This window comes from Carassius carassius, chromosome 8 (genome assembly GCF_963082965.1).
Source record: "Carassius carassius chromosome 8, fCarCar2.1, whole genome shotgun sequence".
In the NCBI taxonomy this organism is placed as follows: domain Eukaryota; kingdom Metazoa; phylum Chordata; class Actinopteri; order Cypriniformes; family Cyprinidae; genus Carassius; species Carassius carassius.
Genome location: NC_081762.1, coordinates 22,814,732 through 22,838,992, shown reverse-complemented (window position 1 = coordinate 22,838,992; position 24,261 = coordinate 22,814,732). Strand labels below are relative to the sequence as shown.

The following is a 24,261-nucleotide window of genomic DNA, read 5'->3' as shown; positions in this document are numbered from 1 at the left end:
TTTTGATTACTTTCTAAACTTGTGAAAATTAAAGAATAATAAATAAAAGCATATACATCAACTTAAATACAGATATCTAATAAGCATGTGACGTATTCTGTGTAATAAACTCCTGAAACATTGGTGTTTTTTTTAAACTGCTGTCTCTGTATATGATGATAGTTTTCTCAAAATAAGTAAAATGCACATGAAGTGACAGAGCAGTTCTAGAAATTATGTTTATGTGCTGTGTACTCCTATATTGAGGCGGCAGAGGTTGAAAACACTGCGAGCTTCAGTATGCCTATGTGTAGAAAATGAAACCATGTCTTTGCCATTAATTTACAGGAGGGGCGGACTGGGAAAAAAATTCAGACTGGAAAATTCAAACTCACACAAACAAATTCATGGACAAAACAATTTTTTTGTATGGACCTGACATAAAAAAGGTTTAAATCTTTAATTTGGGGACATGCAAAATAATTAAAAGTTCTCTCCTGAACTGCACCTTCACTTCCATTTTTCTCTTCAGTCTCTTTATTTTGCCCTGTTATCCATCTCTCTCATGACTTTAATACTCAAGATTGAACAAAACTATACTTTACAATACAATACTCTACAAAACTACAATATCTTTATAGAAAAATCCTAATACTGTACACGAGTCATGTTTTTCCTTTACAAAAATTTACCATGCTCTTATTAGCCTATATAAAAGTAAAATAACCTTGTTTTTTTTTTTTTTGCAAATGGATTTGTATTTATTTTAAATAAATACATTTGTAAAATAATTTTACATTTTTGGTCACCACAGTTAAACAATAGTAACCATTTTCCCTGGGTTTATAGTTAAATATTAAAATGTTAATTTTCGTAAGGGTTGTGTTGTTGTCCGTCGTAGCTCCCCCTAAACCTATTAAAAAAATCTGTTTTTTTTTTCAGCTAAATTACTACTGTAACATTACAACAGATAATAATGATGTCCTTTATATAGTATTTTGAGTGATGACTGATGAGCAACGTGCTGCTGCTTGATTAAATAAATTAAAAAACAAAGACAAAAAAGCATCTTTACAGATGAAACTGACCTGAAACCCTGAACAGGAGTTCTGCTTCTCTGCTCCAGCTGTCCACTCTCTCTCTCTCTCTCTCTCTCTCTCTCTCTCGCATTGATTACTCTGAGTCTGATCCAAACCGTTTGGCGGAGGCGCGGAGAGCGCGCGAGTCATGACTAACACTTCATGACTTATTAGAGATTTAATTATCAAATGGCGGATTCGCAAATGATCGCTTTAGAACATTCGGCAGGCAATTATACAATAATGATATTAAATAGTGGGGCAAAATCGGCTGCCAGGTCACCGGGAATTGTCCCGGTTCTCCCGGTGTCCAGTCCGCGCCTGATTTCCACAGACACGCAGAATGTGCAAGTCATATATTGCATTTTTGGGGCTTTATATTCACAGACACTAGTCCACGTCATGTTTTGATTCAAGTGTACTGACCTACTTTTGATTTAGTCATCCAAAATGTGGCATATTCCATCCGCGTTAGGCATTCCGTTTTTATGACTGGATTCTACGAACCAGACTGTGTTTCCGCATCCCGGAAATTATTAGGGCGGTATGTCTCAGAATAGTCAGTGCAATTTGGGAAATAAATCAGTTAAATCTGTATGTGGATGTGTGTAAATATTCAAATGTAATCCCCTTTGTAATCGTAAAAAATTTCATAAGTAACTGTAATTTAATTACTCATTTTTTCTTAGTAACTGTAACTAATTACAGTTACAATAATTTTGTAATTAAATTACGTAACGCCGTTACATGTAACTAGTTATGATGAAGAATGAATGATGGTCTTGAAGTGGAACCCATCACTGTGTTTTGCCAATTTACCACAATAACGCTGTTTCAGTCCCAGTGTGTTGCTGTGTGAGTGCACTGTGACCAATGAGCTTTCCGACTGACTTAAATATATTTCCATTGACTAAACCGGCAGTGCCATTAATTTCTGAATTAGTCATACTATTGCATTGCGTTTCTGTGGTTATCAACGTTTTAAACAAACATTATAACCTTAAAACTTTGATCATTTGGTCTGAGGATTGTCTCAAGTCGTATAGAAGTGTGTGGATTGGATTTGTTTGCCGAGCAAAATCTGCAGAAACTGATGACCAAAGAAACACCTTGAACTCTTTGTCTCTCAAATCCTTCCTTAACATTTTTCAAAACACTGCCTCCAGTGCCACTGCCTCACAGCCTGCCAGTTCCTTCTTCCTCATTCTTCTACTTTCTAATTTAAACAACACACATGCACCCAACCATCCACCTGATCTAAAAGAAAATGTGATTTTATCAGACCAGGTGCCTCCTATGTCCATTTCTGACGCTCACATGCCTAAGCAGCCCCATATGCAGCAAACCCTCATGCACTGTGTGTTCTGACACCTGAAGCTATTTGAGCTACAGTAGCTTTTCTCTTTAATCAGATCAGACCACACCAGCCAAATTAGCATGCAGTGCATCTGGTTGCCGTTAAAACCTAATGGGACCATGCCGTTGAGTGACAGTGTGCCCTATCTAACTTTATCTAAATCCTGTCATTGACTGTCCAGCCCTAATAAGCTAATATGTTTGCAAAGTCTTTCTGTAATTGCAATGCTCTCCAGAATTTATAATAAATCATATGTCTCTCTCTCTCCCAGATTCCACACAGTAGCTGGTCTCCTGTAGTACTCACTCCTCACGTAGTCCTCTGGAGGGAAGTACTCTTGCGTGCCTGAGGAAAAAAGATTTTGCCTGATGGGTAAGCTTGAAATACTACAGCATGTTTTCTAACATGTGAAACATTGTAAACATTTATGATGTAATTTAATAAAAGTAAAAAAAGTTCCCAGACTACTGGTTTGTTGCATAATACATACCATAGAAACTTTTATAGCCAGAGTCTTTGAGGAGATCGGCTTGACCTCGAGTGTTTCGGGGTTCATCAGCAGGTTCTCCAGCTTAATGTCACAGTGAAACACTTCTCATTGACAGCAGATGTGAGTGGCCATTGTTGCTTGTGCCGTGATGAACCGTGCTGTTTCCTCCTTGAGGATGCCAACGTGATGCCTTCAAGTAGTCCCACAGATCTTCTCAGGGTGAGGGACGCTCCGTGATCAGGATGTAATACTCAGCCAGTCCAGGATTGTGATCAGGATTAACAGATCAGCCTTTAACGGAGGGGTGTGGGATGACCAGACTAGAAGAAAGATCACTGTTCGATGGAGCTGCTTCCCTAACAAGGACTTTTGTCGACAAATTGTTGTCAGTATGATTGCATTAAAAAATAAAATAAAATGTTGATGTATTTCATGTTCTTTGGCTTTCTGGCAATTATCACTGCCACCTGTACAACAAAACAACATTGATTGCCATACATTTACAACATGACAAGTGCACTATTAAGACAAAACATTGCAGTTAAATATTCTAAGAAAATGACAATACCTCAAGGCCACCCTCTAAGCATTTAATTTCATAGATGGAGCCGAACCCTCGCTCACCAAGCTCTCTGCCCATTTCATACTAACTCAGAATGTCATCTGTTATTAAGATTAATAATTGAGTTTATGGTAGTAAACACACCCTCAGTCCACTCTGCTGTTGTGAGCTGATTCTGGACTGGAGCTGGATGTCCATAAACCTGCTGATCTGCAGGGGTCAGGACTTCAAGACCACTGGAAAGAGGTTCCTGAAGACCATGATCCTCTTGAGACCAGGCAATAGACATTAGAGAATGATATCAAGACAGGAATATCAAACAAAAGCATGTTTTGAACAAATAATAATGAAATATAGCATTCTTATATTATGAAGATTCTTAAATACACACACACAGTGGTGGCCAAAGTTATTAGAACACTATTTTCACCTGCTAAAATGTTTTTAAGTCCGTTATTTCTATCTTTTGCTGTAGTATTGTTTATGTATAAAAAAATTATGCGATTAAAATCTTTTAATGCATTTCCAGAATGAATCAGCTGTTTGAACGAATCGAATGAATGAATGAAGGAATGGATGACTTTTATAAAGACATTTATCGCCACCTGCTGGTGGTTTATGTTTAATATTTAGAGTACTGTATTACTTCATTTTAAAAAAGGAAAATTTTAAAGGGGTCCTATTATGCTTTTTCACTTTTTGAATTTTAGTAGGTGTGTGTGTATGTGTGGGCATAAAAATGATCTACAAAGTTACAAATCTCAAAGTCCACTCCAAAGGGAGATATTTAGATTTTAATAAATCCCTTTTCAAGAACTACAACGAGCAGCTTGTTTGGACTACAGCAATGTTTTTCGGGTTGTTGTGATGTCACAATGTAGCCCATTAGATAATCATTAAAATAATTCCCGCCTTCAGAAATTCGAATGGTTGGGGGGTGGGGAGGGGCGTGGTTAAAACAGCATCAGGCAAGATCGTGACGACGAAGAAGTGCTGCTGTAGCCTCATGTTTTCCCCAGAAATGCTGTTTTTTAACATTACACATGCAACCTGAATAATAATTATGTATGTCAATATGTATTACAGTTATGAAAACGTTTTTATAAATTTCTGACATTACAATACTGGACAGTTATGTAATCTGCACAATGTACATTTGAGTTATGAAAATATGGCACAAATAAATTATACTGTATAAAATTTTAATTGCATGCATTTCACTGCAATTCATGTTATAACTTAAAGAACAATAAACATAATTCATATTAAAATTGTTTTAAAGCAGTTGTTGGCATTGAATCTAAAACTTGATTTAGTCAAAAACTCGGGGTCTGAATCCTGCTCAAATTAATAAAGTAATATTGACGCCATCCTTGCTGCTTTGGTAAGGGGCGGGGCAGTATTGAAACACAATCTAAGCTGTTCGCCAATCAAAACACACTGGAACAGCTAACCAATCACATCACATTTTGGAAAGCGGCCCTTCATCAAACCCGGAACTAATCGAGCCATTTGTGCCAGGCTGGGGAGAAAGGTGTTGTAAAACTGTAAATTATGTGAAAAATAATGCGTTTTTTTAAACCACCAATATATATGTCTGTGTGTGTGTGCACCATTTCTATCAATAAAGATAGATAGAAGATGTCTGAAAAATGAGGTCTGCTGATTTGGTTTTACCAATTTACTAATTTTCTCTCCTTTTTAGTAAGAGATGGTCCTCCACTGCCTCCTCCTGGAAGATGTGCTTCATTCAGAGAAGAGAGGGTCCAGAGATAGACCCATAAGAGATCACACATACACATTTGCCTGTTTTTCTGTCTTTGTACTTGCCAAAAATTCATCAGTTAAAAACATAGTTCACCCAATCCTGCCATTTACTCACACTCATGTTGTTAAGACCTGTAGAAATTTCTTTCTCTAGTTTTAGCAAGAGATGATCCTCCACTGCCTCCTCATGGAAGATGTGCTTCATTCAGAGAAGAGAGGGACCAGAGAGAGACTGATAAGAGATCACACACACACACACACACACACACACACACACACACACACACACACACACACACACACACACACACACACACACACATACACACACACATTTGCACATGCCACATGCACAAGTTGGAGGTGTTTATGTAGGACATAAAAGAAGGAAAAAGTATTAGTGTACAGTTTTGAACATAAAAATACAAATAAATCACTTTTAAATGTATAAATAATTATTTTATGTATTTATCACAGTTTCTCAAAACTGTTCACTGTGTGTTAAACTGCGGATCATTTATCACTGCTTTGATGCAAGATGTATTCAATGACTGCATCTTTTAAATCACATAAATCCAACAGGCAATTTCAAAACTGTTAAACTTCAAAGCCTAGCATTGTACAAACCTGAATAAAGACAGCAGTTTGCTAAATGTGCAGGAATACCAAACTGAAATATGTTCTGAATCTAAAACTGAAATACTAGCAAAACAATTAGATCTAGCCTAGTTGATGTAGCCTAGTTTTATTATCTGTACAGAAAGGGACACCTTAGGAATAATTTTGTAATGTAGGCTAAGCATGACCATGCAACACACTACAGTGAATTAACAGTAGAGAGTGGAATCTGTGTTACGTAAGGACATTTAACAAAAGGAAGCATTGTATTCCACCTATTATTAGTGTTTTTCTTTCTTTCTTTTTTCTTCTTCTTTTTTTTAGGTCATTCATTGTTTTATAAGTGACAGAGTACTTGTTGGGTGATAAGCTTTGCTAGTGTTATTGAAGAACGAGTTGATTTGAGACCCTATGATAAGTGATTTGTTAGATTTAGTACATTCTGAATGCGCAATTAACTGCTGTGCCAAGCTTGAAATCTGTTGAGTTTTGATATAGTGATCTAACTTTTGAGAAATGTGTCCTAAGTTATTGTAAGAATATGCAATAGACATTTAAAGCTGTTTTTTTTTAAATAATATTTTAAAATGTACAACAAAACAGTGAATTCATTAATAATTTATCAGCAAAATTTAGCTGCATTATTATTATTATTATTATTTGTCCATATACTAGCTTTTCTTTAGTTTTGTCCGGCCATTAAAAACACTTGGACGTGAGTTTTCCAGAAGTTTCCTAGCAACCGCTGACGCTGATGTCACTGTATGCGGAAATATCACTCGAGCTCTCCAGCGATAAAAGTGCACCTGTTGAAATGGATGTATTATGTGAAGCGAAGTCTAAACCGCTTTCCACGCTGTCAGTATTCAGCTTTATACCTCCCAGACGGACAGAGCCCAGAGAAATGCGATATTTCAACTGCAGCCCCAAGGTAAGCGGCATCGCTCATTCAAATCCTCCTGCAGTCACTATACGTTTATCCCTTAAAACTCATGTTTAATCATAATGCCATTTTAAACGTCATTTATAGTGAAAATGACTTATTCGTGCCTTAAAATGGCTAGAATGTAACTGTTCATCCTTACCCTGTGTATCATACCCGGATGATTATGAATATGCAAATTAGTCCCGCCTCCATTCACCTACATCAGCAGCGGATACTTACTCGATTAATAAACACTTCACAAAGACAAGTGTCAGTTTAAGAGTAATTCAGCCATTTATGTTTGAGCTGATTTCTAGTAAGTAGAGAAAGAGAGAATTACACTTGGTTGCGACGACAAGTCTCATTACAAGAATAGTAATAATGTGTATCGCTGTCTAACATTGGACAAGTAACGTAGCCTAATTGATAGCGTTTTACTTTAATACGTTATTAAATAACGAATCATGTGTTGCTTGTGTTACACAAACAGTGTTACCAGGTTTTCAAAAAAAAGAAAAGAAAAAAAAAAACAGCCCAATTGATACTCAAATCTAGCCTCAATCGATCTTCGGTGGGGGACCATCGGGAAAACCATTGCAACGTGTTACTATAATATGCTAATTATATATTTAATGATATTCATATAATATGCTAATGATATATTTAATAAAATTCCTATAATATGATAATGATATGAAAATCCCCGCCCCCAACTTGACAGGATTGGTCACATATTTGTAATGGTAAAACGTTTCAAACCACATTTCAAAAGACGGCATTACTGATATGGTTTGTCTTTAAGCATATTAAAAACATCAGAGAGACATAAACAATGTTTAAAACTTATAAAAAATGAAATGGATGTCTTGACATAAAATATAAATCCTTGTGGCATTTTGCAAACAAATGTTCACTTGGCTATGTATGCACAATAAATACATTGTAGGCCTATTAGTATATTTAGTTAAAATATAGGTTTACAATTTTTTTTTTTTTAGTTGTATTTTTCTTTTATAAATGCTACTAATTTACATTTGTATATATTTTAATGTCTAAACATCCTTTACTTTACATACTTTCTGATATCATTGGACCACGTTTCGGTACACATTTTCTAAATTTGTCTCATACTACAGGCCCCAGAGAGGTCTCTGTATGACTGCTTACACCAGAGCACTGAGGACTACGATAACAAACTCCACCGTGATGACAGAAAACACACCAAATCCCGGGGCCTCGACATCTTCAGTGAGGTGCGCTTTTTCCCAAAACCCCACAGAGATCCATACATGTCAGCTCGGCAGTCCATGCATTGTGTGTGTTCTTTTTTTAACAATGCTCTCTAGAGGACCTAGATCCCAATACATTTAATCTCAACTTCCCATCTTAGGAGTCATCTAGACCAGCACCGGTTCTGTCCTCATCTGTGTATGGCCGATTTCCCCCGCTGCCGTACGACTCGGAGAGGAGCTTTGCTCGTGTTGCTCACATTCGTTCTGATTTCTACAGTAAGAATGGGATCACCTGGACCGTGGAGGAAGGCTTTGGATCTGTGGCACCCGTCTAAATGTGTCTCTAACATCTGGTCACATCTGTCACTGCACATTACTGTCACATTACAAACAAATGTCTGATGCTACAGGCAGAGCAGATTGTTACTATCATCTATACAGTATAATATATTAATCACATGAATGTTTTTGTTACAGGCTGAATAAAAAACATTCTGTCATCATTCTCATGTCCTTAATCATGCCTAAAAAAACTGTCTAAAATAAGAAATGATGTTCTGCAATATTAATTTATTAATGTTATCAAATAATTGATATTAATTAGTCCTGCAAAGCGATTAATCATAATTAGTAACACCCAAAATAAGTTTTTGTTTACTTAATATATGTGTGTATACTGTGTATATTTATTATGTGCATGTTTATATTCAAGAAAAAATATATATTCTTATTTATATATGTACAGTACAAACCAAAAGTTTGGACACACCTTCTCATTCATAGAGTTTTCTTTATTTTCATGACTATGAAAATTGTAGATTTACACTGAAGGCATAAAAACTATGAATTAACACATGTGGAATTATATACATAACAAAAAAGTGTGAAACAAATGAAAATATGTCATATTCTAGGTTCTTCAAAGTAGCCACCTTTTGCTTTGATTACTGCTTTGCACACTCTTGGCATTCTCTTGATGAGCTTCAAGAGGTAGTCACCTGAAATGGTCTTCCAACAGTCTTGAAGGAGTTCCCCGAGAGATGCTTAGCACTTGTTGGCCCTTTTGCCTTCTGTCTGCGGTCCAGTTCACCCCTAAACCATCTCGATTGGGTTCAGGTCCGGTGACTGTGGAGGCCAGGTCATCTGGCGCAGCACCCCATCACTCTCCTTCTTGGTCAAATAGCCCTTGATGCCTTCAGTGTGACTCTACAATTTTCATAGTCATGAAAATAAAGAAAACTCTTTGAATGAGAAGGTGTGTCCAAACTTTTGGTCTGTACTGTATATATTTAAATATATACATGTATGTGTGTATATATATATATATATATATATATATATATATATATACACATTATTAATATACATTGTATACACACATATATTATGTAAGCAAAAACATTCCTTTTGTTTGCTATTATTATTATTAATAGTACTATAATATATATAAATATATGCTCACAAACACAATTATATATATATATATATATATATATATATATATATATATATATATATATATATATATATGTATATAGTTAAAACATTATCAATTGAAATAAAACATTTCTTTTTTCCTATGACTTGTTTCTATTAATTTTTTTTATGTGGTTTTGATTGGTTTTCATATGAAGCCTATTTAAAATTCATAGACAGAGACTATGACATTTATATACAAAGACAGAGACTTTGACATTTATATATAAAGTTTTAATGGAAAACAAAATGATAGCATCAAAACATGGCCACCTTTGTCAATTGTCTTTATTTTACAAAATCTCTTCTGCTTTAAATTATGGATTGAGCAACACACAATTACAAGTCTGGGTTACACAGAGCCTCTGAGCCATCCATTACTTATAAAGCAATGCAAATAATCTAGTATATGTGGTGCAAACAGAACGCTGTAGAGCGCCACTAAAATAGGCCAACGTTATATTGAACTGTACATGTTTTAATTAGGTCAATGACTGACTGGTGTGTGACTGAGGTTCAAGGCATTACATTCCCCTGTGATAAGGATCGTGTCATCTCAGTGTGAACGAAGAAGGTTTTGAGATCCCCTTTGCCCTTCACATTGATGATCCCTCGACAGGAACACATGTAGCCCAAGGTCTGCAAGATCCGACTCGTCTCCTCGGTGACCTGTGGAAGGAAGCACACGAGATGTGATCCACTGAAAAACCCAGAAATAATTCAGCAGGCTTGCAAAATAAGTAGGTCAGAACAATGATCGACCTGGATTTTGCCAAGCACCCCTGTGCTTTCCATCCTACTGGCTACATTCACAGAGTTCCCCCAGATATCGTATTGTGGTTTCTGTGCTCCGATAACTCCTGCAATTACTGGGCCGTGGTTTATTCCTGAGGAGAGAAAAGCCGGAAACATTTGACACATCCTGAATGCGTTATGAAGTCTGTAGCACAAGGCTATTATGAGACTCTCTGCTATTTAGGAAAGGCAAACAAAATGCTGCCGGCCGTAAAAGTGCTGATGGGCCCTGCTTACCCACTCGTAGTTTGAAGTCATTAAAGGAATGTTTGTTGATGACGTCAAGCTTCCCCACCAAAGCAAATGCAAACTCCACCATTGTCCCAATGTGCATGTACTGCCGGTCGTGGTCCTTCAGAATATGAACAGGGCACTATCAATGCACACATCTCAGTATTGACTACACCCTGAAACTCTCAAGCTAGAAGCACAAATCAAGCTCTAAGCACCACAGCCAGGTCCTACAATAGGTCTAACGAGACTCTGCAATCAATCCAGTGTAACCTTTACGAGAGTTATAATTTAGGGCTGAACACAACAGCTCAAATTTGTACCTGTGCGTACTCTGGTCCAGGGGTCACATTCAGCCCTGTTGCAGCCATGTATGTGCTGCCAATCGTTTTGATCTTCTCCACACCGCTGAATTTGGGTTTTGACAGCAACTGTTGAGAACAAAAGCATTGAGAGGAGATGTTAATGTATTTGATCTCGGCAGGATCCTAGTTGGGTTAATTTACACAAAAATGAAAATTCTGTCATTTATTACTCATTGTTTCAAACTCGTAAGACCTTCGTTCAACTTCAGAGCACAAATTAAGATATTTTTGTTTAAATCCGAGAGCTTTGTGACCTCCATAGCAAGATAACTACCATGTTCAAGGACCAAAAAAGTACCAAGAATATCAATCCAATAGTCCATGTGACATCAGTGTTTCCACCATAATTTTATAAAGCTATGAGAATACTTTTGTGTGACTTTATTCAACAATTTTCACCCGAGTCACCCTCTGGCTTTATTATGGAGAGAAACATGATGCATACGTTGTTTACTTGCAGCTCAAAGCACGCGCCATCTTACAGCGAACACTGAACCAGACTATTTAAATGCTGAGCAAGCAGAGTCAGCAAAGGCCAATCAGATTGTGCCATGTACCAAATGATGTGATTTATAGGAGTTGCTTGATCAGCGTGCTCTGTCTAGATCTGTATCTGCAGCCTTTAAAAAGAATCAAAAGAACCTGAAAACTAGTACGATTTCATTTATATAAGTAAAACTCTTACTTAGGACCTGCCCCCCTTTTTACTGTTATGTCAAGCTTTTAAACTAGAACTTAGTTCTGCTATTAAAGTAGGAATTACATAATTGCTCTTATCGCAAAAGCCAGACTGTTGACTAGTCTGATCCACTTTTCTGCTTATTCTAGCCAAGAAATGCCCACCTAAACTGGAAGAGACCGTCTAATCGTCACATAAAGCAGCCAGAGTTAATTTTATTTTTATGTGCCATTTATGGGTGGATTTATCTGAAACTGCTGATACCACAAAGACTATTTTTTCAAAGGGGTACGTTTTCTCTAAGCAATTTTTTTCAATAAAGTGCTATTTTTAGATAATTTATGAAATATTCTGTTTAAAACTAGCCAAAGGACCAAAGCATTTGCCTACAATGCATAATATCATCTTCTTATCGTTCTTCGATTTTGTTTTGAGGTATATCAGGGCCTGTAGTGTAGCTTTCCACAGCATCTGAAATCAAAATAGGGTTGTGTCAGTGAGTTTACCTCATCAAAATCTGCTATAATCTCATTAAGGAGCCTGAGACACTCCAACCCCTCCTTATTAACGTCAGATTCTGTGTAAAATTCCTTGAAGTCTGGGATGGAGGCGAACATCACACACACCAGATCGTACGACTGATGGTAAAGATCCTGTCAAAAATAAAGCATACAAAATATATCTGGTCATAAAGACATAACAGACGCATTTTCACAGTTTTTTTTTTTCTCAGACATTTGGATGCTACTCACCTCATTTTTCCAGTTTCGCCCCAGGAAATGCTCTGCCACATGGGCAGGAAGTACGTTCTCCAAAAGCACCCGGTTCAGGTTCTCCATGGTCTCGATCTCCTCACACTCCTTCTTAAACTTGTTCCTCCACAGGAAGTCTAACCTACAGTAATATTCATTCTGTTACAAGAGGACACAGAGGTAAAGAGATGGTACACATCTGATCACCATATGTGGCTTTCAAGATGACAAAACAGAATCACAAGCACACAAGGACAGTTCATCTTATGGTATATTTTTATGGATTTTTCATGCATAAAGGGCTGCTATCATGAAAAATTGCTTCAATTTTCTCTTAGTTGTAGCTTTGTGTTCCAGCAGACATTCATTGTGAAAAATATATCTTGAATCAGTGGAAATAGCACCTTGAAAGGCATTAAGTATGCACTGATTTCTCACTCAGTCTATATTTGCTTTTGCTTATTTTTGTCTGGTTCATTGCTTTGGAGAAAAATCAGTCCTCGGCTTACTGATCAACCTGAACACTGCATTACTTATAAATGAATTCACCTAGCACATTTCAAAAATACAGAGTTCATCAGACAGACCTATTATCTAGGGACAAATAGCCTCTCACAACAGAATTAAAAGCACACAGTGAAAAAAATTAAGTCTGACCCACGGCCGACCTGAAGAGATACTGAAAGGTTTGCAATACAGACTGAAAAATACAACTCTCTCCATATTGTACTGTGAAAAAAACTATTTCTTATAGTGGTATTTATTAAATGCTTTTTCGTAGGAAAGCTTTATGGTATTGTGCAGTCAGAAGCTGATGAGTGCTGATAATGACTAAAGCCATAGAAACTGGGAACATATTTGTGCTGCCACAAAACTTCTAAAAAACACATTTCAAGGTGAGACGTGACTATTTCTAGATTAGGCTAATACCTATTATTAAAATGTCATTGCATTAAAATTCAGGGATCTTTTACAATTGAATCAACTGAATAACTTTAATTAAAAGGAAGTACTACTAAAGGAAAGGAAAGTACTACTTAAGTTAAACTCATTCTGCCAAATTCCACACAATGATGCACTTACAATGGAATCGCATTCTGGACATGAAAAGGTAGAAATGTGATGCCTTTATTTTGGTTCAAATGCTTTTATTAACTCTTCCTTAAAAATGTGTTATGTATACTGCGTATTTAAGTTTCAATTGTCATTTCAGTGGTGAAACTAAAACATATGCATAACTGTAATTCCTGTGGCTGGATTTTTCTCTCCAAGTACCTCCAAGATCTCCAAATTAAAATGATTCTTAAAGGGACAGTTCACCCAAAAATGAAAACTGATTAACCCTCAAGTCATCCAAGATGTAGATGAGCTTGCTTCTTCATGGGAACACATTTATAGAAATTTTGCATTACATTATTTGCTCACCATTGAATCCTCTGCAGTGAATGGGTGCCGACAGAATGAAAGTCCACAAGTAATTCAAACTCCAGTCCTTAAGTCAACATCTCTTGAAATGAAAAGCTGCACGGTTATAATAAACAAATCCATCATTAAGGCATTATCCCTTCTGGCTAAAAAAAAAAAACAGTCCATAATCCATAATAATGCTTCCTCCAGTGAAAAAGGTGCTTGATCTATGCATATTTCTCTCCTGATTCAGACAAGATTACTTTTTCTTAGGAGAAAACAATAGTATGGACAGAGGACTGTTAAAAACATCTTAAAGATGTATTTGTTTCTTACAAACATGAAGCTTTTCACTTCAAAAGATGTTAATTGATGGATGTGGATTACTTGTGTATTATTGTGATGTTTTTATCAGCTGTTTGGACTCTCATTCTGACGGCACCCATTCACAGAGCAAGAGCACAAGAACACAGAGCAAGTATGACAGCAATGTTGAAGCTGAGGATTTCAGACTGAAAGAGACTCACCTGTCTGGCAAGCACAAGCAAAGTGACGAAGAAAATGAACAACGACACGGAGCCCATGGTTTTCAGATCTTTAAGAACACCTGGCCTGTGGGGGAAAAAGAGAAACATAAACTTTAAAAGTCAAGAGGACACAAAAATGACAAAATTATTGTGTCTAGAGTAGGATATTGGCTATAGGAACTCCTCAGCAACTTTGTGTTCGTCTAACCAAATTCAGATTCTATATGTCATAGGCATGGGCATAAATGTTGCATAGACAGTTGCAGTGGCCAACTTGACCCTTTCCATAATCTTAATCCATGCAGGAATGTTTAATAAAGGCAAGAAAAGGAGAAAAACAATATAAGAAACAAAGAAAGAATAATACCACAGAAAAAAAATAATTAAGAGAGAAATGCAATAGGATGTCGTTTAAAAATGTTTTTCATCCTACACTGTTAAATCCTCCAAAAAGACTAATCCAAACAAAGCCTGCCATCTCAGCAGCAGCACCTGCCACTCATAATCCCTGGAGATACTGAGAGACCTACTGGAACAATTCTTCATTATTTTACTCACTGTGTGTGTGCAATTGAAAATATTAAAGAAGTGTCATCTACAAATAAATAAAACTACAGATTTTTTTTGTGACAACTTTTTGTGACTACTATATGTGGGAGAAAATGGGAGTCCAGTACCGGTCTGGATGCTTGGTCTTGTAGAGGGCCATGCTGTAATCATCCAGTATGGAGGCGTGGGTCTGAAGAATGATGATATTATAACCCACTACAGCAGCAAGCATAATTATCATCTTCAGCTCATAGTTTATCCTCAGGAACACAGAGCATGAGATCAATCCCAGAATGCAGCTGTAAATGAAATACTGCCGGGGCAGAGACAGCCAGTCAGATTCACATCTGTACATTCATCAGGGCCAATCAGTATCAATGAAGAGAGAACTATGAAGCTTGAATGTAAATGCTAAGTATTTTAAGAGTTTTTGAAAAAGATCTCTTTTGCAGTTTATAATGTAGCTATCTTTAAATGACAATCTGCAAAGTTGTTAATCAAAAAAGTGCATGATAAATAAAGATATCGTCTCTCTAAAGAGAGAGTCGACTCAGAGTCGCCTTAACGAGTCGTCATATTTTCAAATCTTTTGCCTGTTACCAGTACACGTCACTGGGTAACACATTTTTATAATCCCCGCCTGCCCGTGAAATACAAACAGTCTGACCTGCCCACAAACACTTCTGCTATTAGTGTGTTTACATCATTTTGAGATAACGCTGTGTTCAAGGATACCACAGAAATAAAATTTAAACCTTTTGTTTTGTGCATGTCATTTTATCAATGCTTTTATCTTCGTTGGCTTATAATCTTCTTAATTTGGACTAACAAGCTCTCCGAACCACAACCTGTAAGTACGATTAATACATTATATGTACATTTTCAATCGAGTGCTCAAAATATCAAGTTTTTGTGCTAATATGTGATGTATACCTAGTGCATCTTTAGGTTTCCAGGTAAAACATATTAGTCTTATGCCGCGTTTCCACCGAAATTACCTGTTGCTTTCTGCGTTTCCACCGCGGTGTAAAGTACCAGGAAGATTAGGCAAATAGACTGGTGACGTAGATCTGCGCAGGTGCACGCGTTTCTCAATACAAAGTACCCTGATTTAAAAAAAAAAAAAAACGTACGCTGATTTTGGACATGCATCCTCGGTAGTTCAGATTTTGCGCATTCGACTCGGGAGTGTGATGTCCGCGACGACGCAAATCCTTTAATTTTCCTCTCAGTATATTTACAATAAAGCGAAATAGGATATCAAATACCACTGCCTCCTTTCATTTTCATTTAAGCATAATAACAGCTGCAGAAATGTACTTAGTTCAGGGATATGTGTATATACAGCCATTACAATGAAACGACATATTATATAGACTTGCCTTTTTTATTTTGATTTTAACATATAGATAAATTGAATACAGACCAAAGAAAACCTGTTAGATTTACCCCGCAGCTGAATTATATTTATGTTTAACCACTAAAGAGAAAGACATCAGAGCCAGCGGCACACATCAGAAGGTCTAGCCGAGGTGAGGCTGCTTCTCGGCGGATAGATGATCACTGAGCTCTCGCTGATTGCGTGGAGCTGACCGTCTCTGAGATTGGCGAAACAACTTTTTTTAAATAGGTGCTGTCTTTATAAACAGTGTTTGTAATAACGGCATTTAAAAAACGGCGTTAGGTAACGACGTTATTTTTTCAGTAACGGGGTAATCTAACTAATTACTTTTCCCGTCGTTACAACGCCGTTAACGTTACTGAACATTAAATGCGGCGCGTTACTATGCATTGATTTAATATGCAATCCGAACGCACCCCTGGCTCACACAGCGAGTGAGCAGGTGGGTTAATAATGAGATAAGCGATTATGATTGGCTAAGGCAGAGTCATGTGTTTCATGGTAGCCAATCAGAGCCAGTGTTTTTACACACACAGTCACACACACGCAACAGCTACACAGAGATTCGCAGCAGCATGAGAAATGGCGAGTCAGGAGCAATCCGATGAAAAGTTGGCATTTTCAAGGTGGAGATATAAGCACTACTTCAAATTCATTGTAGTCAAAGGCAAGAACGTGCATGTAATGTGTGACACACGCATCTACAAAGCTAGTGGTCAAAAACACTTTTCTTACAAAGAGTGCAGGATAAAACTCTTGCTGTCTGTTAACGTGCAATAAATCTCGAAAGTTATGTACGAACACCTGTCTGTTCTACTTATTTCAACTGACTTGTGAAAACTAAAAAATAAATAAAAAATTATTTGACATATAGCAACTTTTTTTCTTTTCTTTTTTTTTACAGTAACGCAAATAGTTACTTTCCCTGGTAACGAGTTACTTTTATTATAGAGTAATTCAGTTACTAACTCAGTTACTTTTTGGAACAAGTAGTGAGTAACTATAACTAATTACTTTTTTAAAGTAACGTTCCCAACACTGTTTATAAATAAACCACAGATTTGAGTTTTAAACAACTACATTCTTGCCTGAAATACTTTTAAAATTACATTTCATGACACAATAACAGTAATATTTTGAAAATGTTGATCCGAATAAATGGTGATTGAATGTGAACTCAACCAATCAGCATGTTTAGCGCCCAAGTCCCGCCCCCGAAAGTTCCGGAACTTTGAAAAAGTACCACCTCGCCAGCAGGGACTTTCTGAGGGGCATTTTTTTACCCGGAACTTTATATAGTTCCTGGTTCCTGCGGTGGAAACACACCGAGTACCAGGCCAAAGTCCCTAGTTCCTGGGTAAAGTTCCTGTGGTGGAAACGCTGCATTACTGAACTAGTTCTGATAATTCGCTGTGAACTTACTATTTCCTAAGAATGTGTTGATTATTGTAGACTGATGTTGTTCTAATGATTTTGTTGTTACTTTGTTTAATAATAAAGAATGTATTGTAGCACACAGACTTTATAATCATTGTGAAATTGCTGTTTATTTTGCTGAACCAGTAGTTATAGGGTTCTGCGTTCTGATTAAAAGTTAAGACAGAGTGTCTTTTGTCTGTCGTTCTTCAAACATTACAGCAGACATATTGTGGTTTACAAACTGTATTGTTTCATCAGTTAGTCACGTTAGCACTCAGCTAACATAGGCTATCCACCATTATTGTTTTAAGAGTTCACAGTTTAGCAGCTAAACTTTAGCTGTGGGCATGATTGGCTTGCATAAGTGTTTTTGTATTTTGACATTATTATAAGAACGGATTGGCACAATATATTATTGTTTTATGTAAAGGTGCTTTGTCAATGGTAGCGCTGGCCAACTGGCTCAAGGACTCCTCTACGCCAATCATAACAGACTTGGCGTGCTGACCAATCAGAGAAGAGTAGGCTTATGGAAGGGAGGGGTTTGCTCCGATCTTGCTAGGAATGAATCATTTTGAAATCATTGGCAAATGACTCTAATATTAAATGCATATTCTGAGAAAATTTCAATGTTTTCTGAACTTGTATGCATTTAAACCTCTTTTAGGGGACTCTAACATATTAGGACACTTTGAAATACCATATGACCTGCTCTTTAATAACAGAAGCCTGAAATATTATAAAATAGATGTTACTTAGAAATGAAAACGTCATGTACACCAAGCGTCTTTTTTAAAAACCAATGTACTGTATTATTCTAGGAAAAAGCTTGAGAACTCTTTTGTCCAGCATCTTGATAGCTGTAGAGATCTACAGATATACAGTCATTCATAGCTCTCAGTGCATAACTATATTTTCCAGTATATCTTTCATCTGTGAAATGTCACTACAGTGTCGCCATACATAATCACGCACAGTATAAAGTGACTTATTATATACTTATGCAAGCGTGAGACAAATTGGTTTATCACATGACACTCATAATTCATTGCAAGTCTGTTCTGTCAATGATAGATACAAAGCATTTTTTAACCACCATCTCAAAAGAGGATTAACAAAATGTTTTCATGTGGGTTTTTAAATAAAAGGTTCTTCAGTTCACTCCATTCTGAGAAGCAAGTTATCTAGAATTGTGGGCAAAAGGCATGATATAAGATTTGTTGCAACTTACTGGCAAGTAGAACTTGTTGTTTGAGGAGTCTGTGGTTTGACCATGTGGACCATCTATACTGTTGTTGGAAATGTTGAGTGGAGGTGATGCTATCATCTTGTCTTCGCCTAAGAAGAACTTAAAACCCAACAGATGGAGAAAACAATATTTAGAGCATTACAGCAGATAGACACCATCATTCTTAGCTAAACACATCTGTTGCATTTGTGAAAAATATGCATCATAGTAGTTCATAACACTTTTTTTGTGCAAAATTCAACAGAAATCAATAAGCTGTAAGCAGATTGGAAAAGCAGGATAACCAGCTGCCAACTTTGGCAGCACAGAAGTTTCTATGGATACAGTTTTTGTCCAGTTGGTGCAGTATTTAATTGAAAAGATGCTGAGATGTCTGAAGCATGTTATCTGAGGTGTATGTGATTACTTAAATTCATTTATTATAGAAATACAGTGGACAAAAAATGTTTTTACACTTAAGACCCAATAACAAATGCATAACTGTCACTGCAAGAGAACAAAATAACAAAATTTCAAACAAGTATAGCTGAACAGTGTAACATTTGATCTTAAGATTCAAGTATTCAGTCACATTCCTCTTGTGTTTCTCTTTCACAGACCACAACCACTCACTTGAGCTCAGGGATAACATAATTAGATCCATACTGGACCAGAGCCCTAGTACTGTGATGCTAACCGATGAATACCGATGAAAATGAATCCAACCAGACAGCTGACACTAATTCTACTCTGGGCTTTACTGTAAACCACCACAGATTCCACAGCTAAAGCCCTCCAACTGGGCCAAAAACTGATTAATCAGCCAACTGTCTAAATGAATGTGTCATGTAATATATTTTGTAAATACTGAGGTTTATGTATGCTAGGAATGAAAATTTAACAAAGAAGGCAACTGGCCTTTATATCACCCGTCTTTGTTGCAGTCTTTGACCAAGTTTATCACCTGATCTAAGCTCTCAAAGCTTGCCATGGTAAGAACTGAACTGTACCACTACATGTATTTTACATGTATTTTCTTCACATTATTTTGAAGTTAAACAGTGCCTATATCACATTTACTATCTGCGAGGTTCCTCAGGGTTTGGTACTCGGTCCCCTTCTATTTTCTATATACACAAAACTGGGACTTCTAATAAAACTTTTATAGTGTAGTGATATTTTGTAATATTATTTGGGGAAAATATCCTCTTTGACATAGGTCTTTCAGGTCACAAGAGGTTTGAAAAACTAGGTAAGATCAAGATTTTAGTATTACCCTTATTTCTAAAGAGTTCCCTGAATTACTGAACCATAAAGCCAGCAGGCTGTTGATATTGGCATAACCATAACCAAGGCAAGCACCGAATATTTTGCTTATTGGACATGCTCAGTAATAACAAATTATACATTATTTGAATCTAATAAATGTCAGTAATTTTAAAAGCAGTCTAATCTAGCTGATATACTAGGTATTAAGTAGTAGTGATGCTCACCATATTGAACACGGCCATGACTAGGATAAGTGCTGTGGTTGCCATGGTGAGCGCAAGTCGTATCCAGGGCTTGTTGGTGATGACTTTAGAGGAGCTGGGGAGCCTGGGCACTGTGCAGGAGGCTGCTTTGCCCCATTGCTACAGCAACAAGACAAAAGTAGAAAACAAAACAAAAACGAGCTTAACTCCCACCAACGTCATTAGCATATCTGCTTCTATTACAAATGCTCAAGGTTATGACTGTGCCCCACAAGCCAGAGACACATTAATAAACATAGCTTTACAGTGAGTAAACATATAACAAAACAAAAAAAGCCATCCAAATCAACTTGAAGGAGTAAGTGAACATGGAACGTCAATCACAATTAATTTTACTTCCATAATTTACATAAAAATGTAATTGACTAAATTGAGGAATTCTTCCCATCTGAAACATCTTCCCTTCTGGTATAGTTTTCCTTCCTTGTAAAGTCTGACCCTCCTTGGACCCCAAAAGCAATTTCATTGGCTGAAACAAAATTTCCCATTGTTTGTTTTCAATTAGTTTTTTAAAATAAGATTACAGTTTAGAATTGTAGCTTAGCATACCACTATTTACCAGCAACCCATTGTCGAGGATTTTGAAAGAGGAATTTAAGAATCTGTCTTAGATCTACTGACCCTACATCCTGACAGACCACCACATGAAAAATTAAGGTGAAGAACATTTTATTTAGCATTTAAGGTAAATAAGAAGGCATCAGACAAATGATTCACGTAACGTTAGTAGAAAGAACTTCATGCCAGTTCCTCTCTGCTCTCCTTCTCTTCATTGTAAGTCAAATGAGCCTGATTACTGAGTCTCTCACCTTTTGTTTGTAATGGGGCAGGTTGTTATACCTGAATACTTCATTTGCATGCTTTGTTTAAGGTCGTCACCCTGGTGCTTTGTCTCCATTTCTAAGCACTGCCCCCTAAAGGTATATAAACTACAATGTATCACTGCCTTAGTTAGACTTTTGATGACTACAGCGTCATGCAGCGCGTTCTCAAAAAAGAGTCCATCGCTTTTGAGTTTCCAACAGTGGCCTTGAAGAAACTGAGATCTGTTTGTAAAACTCACCTTGCACTGACTGCAGTACTAATGTAATGTTTGTAGAGGCTGTGTAACCTTTAGTGAATTTATGATACATTGTCAGGATGAGTATTAACGGGGCTGAAGTGGAACAGCCCTTTACAAAACACTTAACCTAAAAACTGTGCAAGAATGCTTCGGGCTTAAATCAAAAAGAAATAAAAGAGGTAGAGCTAAACAAAAAAACCCTCTCACCAGTCAATCACGCATTAGTTACAACGTCAATACAAAAAACAGCTTTCAATATTTAAACACATCACTTCTCCTGGATAACCTTAACCTATTTTTATATTTTTACATCTGTGGACCGAATGTGAACTCTAACATCAGATAAATGGGAAACAAAACTGAGAAAGCCTCTTAACTAAATTCCACATAGCTCCAGGCACTTATGACTTTGACAGTTATCTGTGAAACCAAAAGAGGGTCCTACCATAAAAGAAACTCAGCTTGTGAGTGCCAGAGCTTTATAAAAATGGCCCCATTTGAACATGTTTTTGAAAGTTTTTGAAAGAGGTCTTTTTATCCTCAAAAAGGCTGCATTTATTTGATTAAAAATATAGCAAAAATTGTAATACTGTGAAATATAATTACAATTTAAAATAAATGTTTTCTATTTTAATATATTTTAAGTGTCTTCAGTGTCACATGATCTTTCAGAAATCTTTATAGTATGCTGATTTGATGCTTAAGAAGCACCATAAATATAGGCATAATTTTTCTTTTGTTTTTTGGGGTGGAATATGACCAGAACATGTTCTTGACTGATTTCCCATGAGTGAATCTACAGGCCTTTGAATATTGAATAAGCCATTTCGCTCTAAGCTTTCATAATATATTAAAGAAGAAAGAGCAGGAGAAAGAAAACAGGGAGACATACAGCTGACATTTACTTAAGCCATTTATGTTCCACAGGTCCAAAGTAGCTTGTAATCTGATTATAGACAACGCTCCCTAAGGGCAGAGAAAGAGTGTTGTTCCTCGGGTTAAAACAAGGAAATTTCAACCTTGTTTTGATATGGTGTTTTTTCCTCCCGGTATGGCATTTTGTCTAATAAGACGAGGGTCTCAAATGTGCGGAAACCTCGATTTATTAAATGACATTTGAGTACACATTTATTTCCTCCATGGAAAAATATGTAACATGTCAACATCTGAATAGACTGAATAGACAAGCCAACCTGCCTCATTCACCGACAATTCACTCTCAAAGAAAGCTTCTTTATATTACCGTCTATAATTCCGAGCACCACTTACCAGTATGTGACCAGCAAAACAAATGGCGAGGATCAAGGCGAGCAGCAGGAAGGCCATTCCGAACGAAACTCCAAGGATGGTGGTTCTGTGAGAGACAAAATCATCAGAGATACTCCAAAGCACATGTATTCATCATTAGTTTTTTTTTTTATTGTAATTTTAGTAATTTAGCCTAAAATTATTTAGTGTCTATTTACACTAACATTGCCCACGATTGTGTTGTTGGTCTAGTCAACATTACAAAACACGACTGTCAAACAACAGCTCCAGTGGTAAAACATGTAGTGCAGACTTTTTGACGCGACTGACCCGAGTTCGAATCCGTCCTTTGCCGAATTCGTTCTTGTCCCTTGTCACATCTCATATCACATCGGAAAGGCATTTATTTTCAATAAAAATGAAGGAAAATAATCGAAAAGTTGATAATGAAGTACTGGACAGGGTTCGGGTAGGTGTAGGGGTGGCTTTGTCCCGATAAGTCAACATCCATTTAATAATATTAATAAAACTTACAATATACACTCCATACATTATTATTGCATACAGTTTTATAATGTACACTGAAGTGCAGATATTTGCCACTATTTGCAAAAGTAGCATAAATTGCAGAAAATAAACAGAAGCTACGGCTATTTGCATTTGGTGTAAAAAGCATCTCTCGCTATTTCTACTTATTGCAAATAGCTGCTGCCAAATTATTTCAGTTTGAAGTTCAGTTCAGAAGCTGAACTTCAAGGCTTTGGTGTTGCCAAAAAACAAGCAAGCATTACATATTTTAATGGCTTTCTGAATATGGAAACAAAAGCATTTTGTTCTAGTCTTTGTGGTGCCATATCTCATTATAAATCTGATATAAAATCAATGTCAGGAGGTGAGAACTCCGCTTGAGAGAAAGTGCTGTGCTCTCAACTCTTGTGAATGTGTTTTAAGTCTTGCATAGATTTTTCTGTCTGACTTCATACAAAAGAGAGACATCATTTCCAAACCAGATTGGCCTCTGATTAAAAAAAAATCTATAACTGTCTCCTCAGGGCTGTCTTTTTCAGTCTGGCATTGACATTCTCATCATCCCGTTCTTTATCGTTGCACTCATTTTCTCTCAATTGTATAGAAATGTTGTAATATTATTATGTGTCACTTGGTCTAAGAGCTGTGGGAGACAGCGGCGCAATTGCATCGCAAAAGACAATGAGATACTTGGAAGATGTGGTGGAGATGGCACTTACTTTGGCAAGACTAAGAACTGCACTATGAAGATGCAGAAGAAAATGAGACAAGCACAGGTGACGTAGTACTTGAAGGCCGGCAGAGTTGTGGCTCTGTACTGTAAGAAAAAAATAGCTATTACGGTTTTCTATACGTATTTGTTCAGATGCAGATTTCTCTTTACAGTGAAGCACAGAGTATTTGCCTCTCAATGACACATCTCAAGGTGAAATGTACCTCTTTTTCGAGTGTCTTATTATGAAAGAACAGAGAAATCCTCTGAATGTCCTCTGACTTCAGCCACTGTCTGGTGGAAAGAAAGCATAAATTAAATCATTTGTAACAATTCAAT

The 24,261-nt window shown here is 36.7% G+C and overlaps 2 protein-coding genes across 2 annotated transcripts in view; one reads left to right on the top strand and one right to left on the bottom strand.

Annotated features, from left to right (window-relative positions):
- Nucleotides 1–6,573: 6,573 nt before the first annotated feature.
- On the top strand, nucleotides 6,574–8,473 carry cfap90 (cilia and flagella associated protein 90). The gene is made up of 3 exons (XM_059555331.1): nucleotides 6,574–6,783; nucleotides 7,914–8,030; nucleotides 8,168–8,473. Exons 1-3 carry the CDS (start codon nucleotides 6,607–6,609, stop codon nucleotides 8,342–8,344), a joined length of 471 nt encoding a protein of 156 aa, XP_059411314.1. The 5' UTR covers nucleotides 6,574–6,606; the 3' UTR covers nucleotides 8,345–8,473.
- A 1,224-nt stretch (nucleotides 8,474–9,697) lies between these two features.
- LOC132145554 (adenylate cyclase type 2-like) overlaps nucleotides 9,698–24,261 on the bottom strand; it is a 78,496-nt gene continuing 63,932 nt past the window's right edge. The window contains exons 13-25 of the mRNA XM_059556663.1: nucleotides 24,147–24,216; nucleotides 23,930–24,027; nucleotides 22,704–22,788; nucleotides 20,333–20,470; nucleotides 18,843–18,959; nucleotides 14,919–15,103; nucleotides 14,242–14,326; nucleotides 12,308–12,466; nucleotides 12,062–12,208; nucleotides 10,835–10,942; nucleotides 10,518–10,632; nucleotides 10,248–10,372; nucleotides 9,698–10,154 (exon numbers count right to left, since the gene is read on the bottom strand). Coding sequence (XP_059412646.1) covers nucleotides 10,002–10,154; nucleotides 10,248–10,372; nucleotides 10,518–10,632; nucleotides 10,835–10,942; nucleotides 12,062–12,208; nucleotides 12,308–12,466; nucleotides 14,242–14,326; nucleotides 14,919–15,103; nucleotides 18,843–18,959; nucleotides 20,333–20,470; nucleotides 22,704–22,788; nucleotides 23,930–24,027; nucleotides 24,147–24,216 — 1,585 coding nt within the window. The 3' untranslated portion in view covers nucleotides 9,698–10,001. The remainder of the gene's footprint in view (nucleotides 10,155–10,247; nucleotides 10,373–10,517; nucleotides 10,633–10,834; nucleotides 10,943–12,061; nucleotides 12,209–12,307; nucleotides 12,467–14,241; nucleotides 14,327–14,918; nucleotides 15,104–18,842; nucleotides 18,960–20,332; nucleotides 20,471–22,703; nucleotides 22,789–23,929; nucleotides 24,028–24,146; nucleotides 24,217–24,261) is intronic.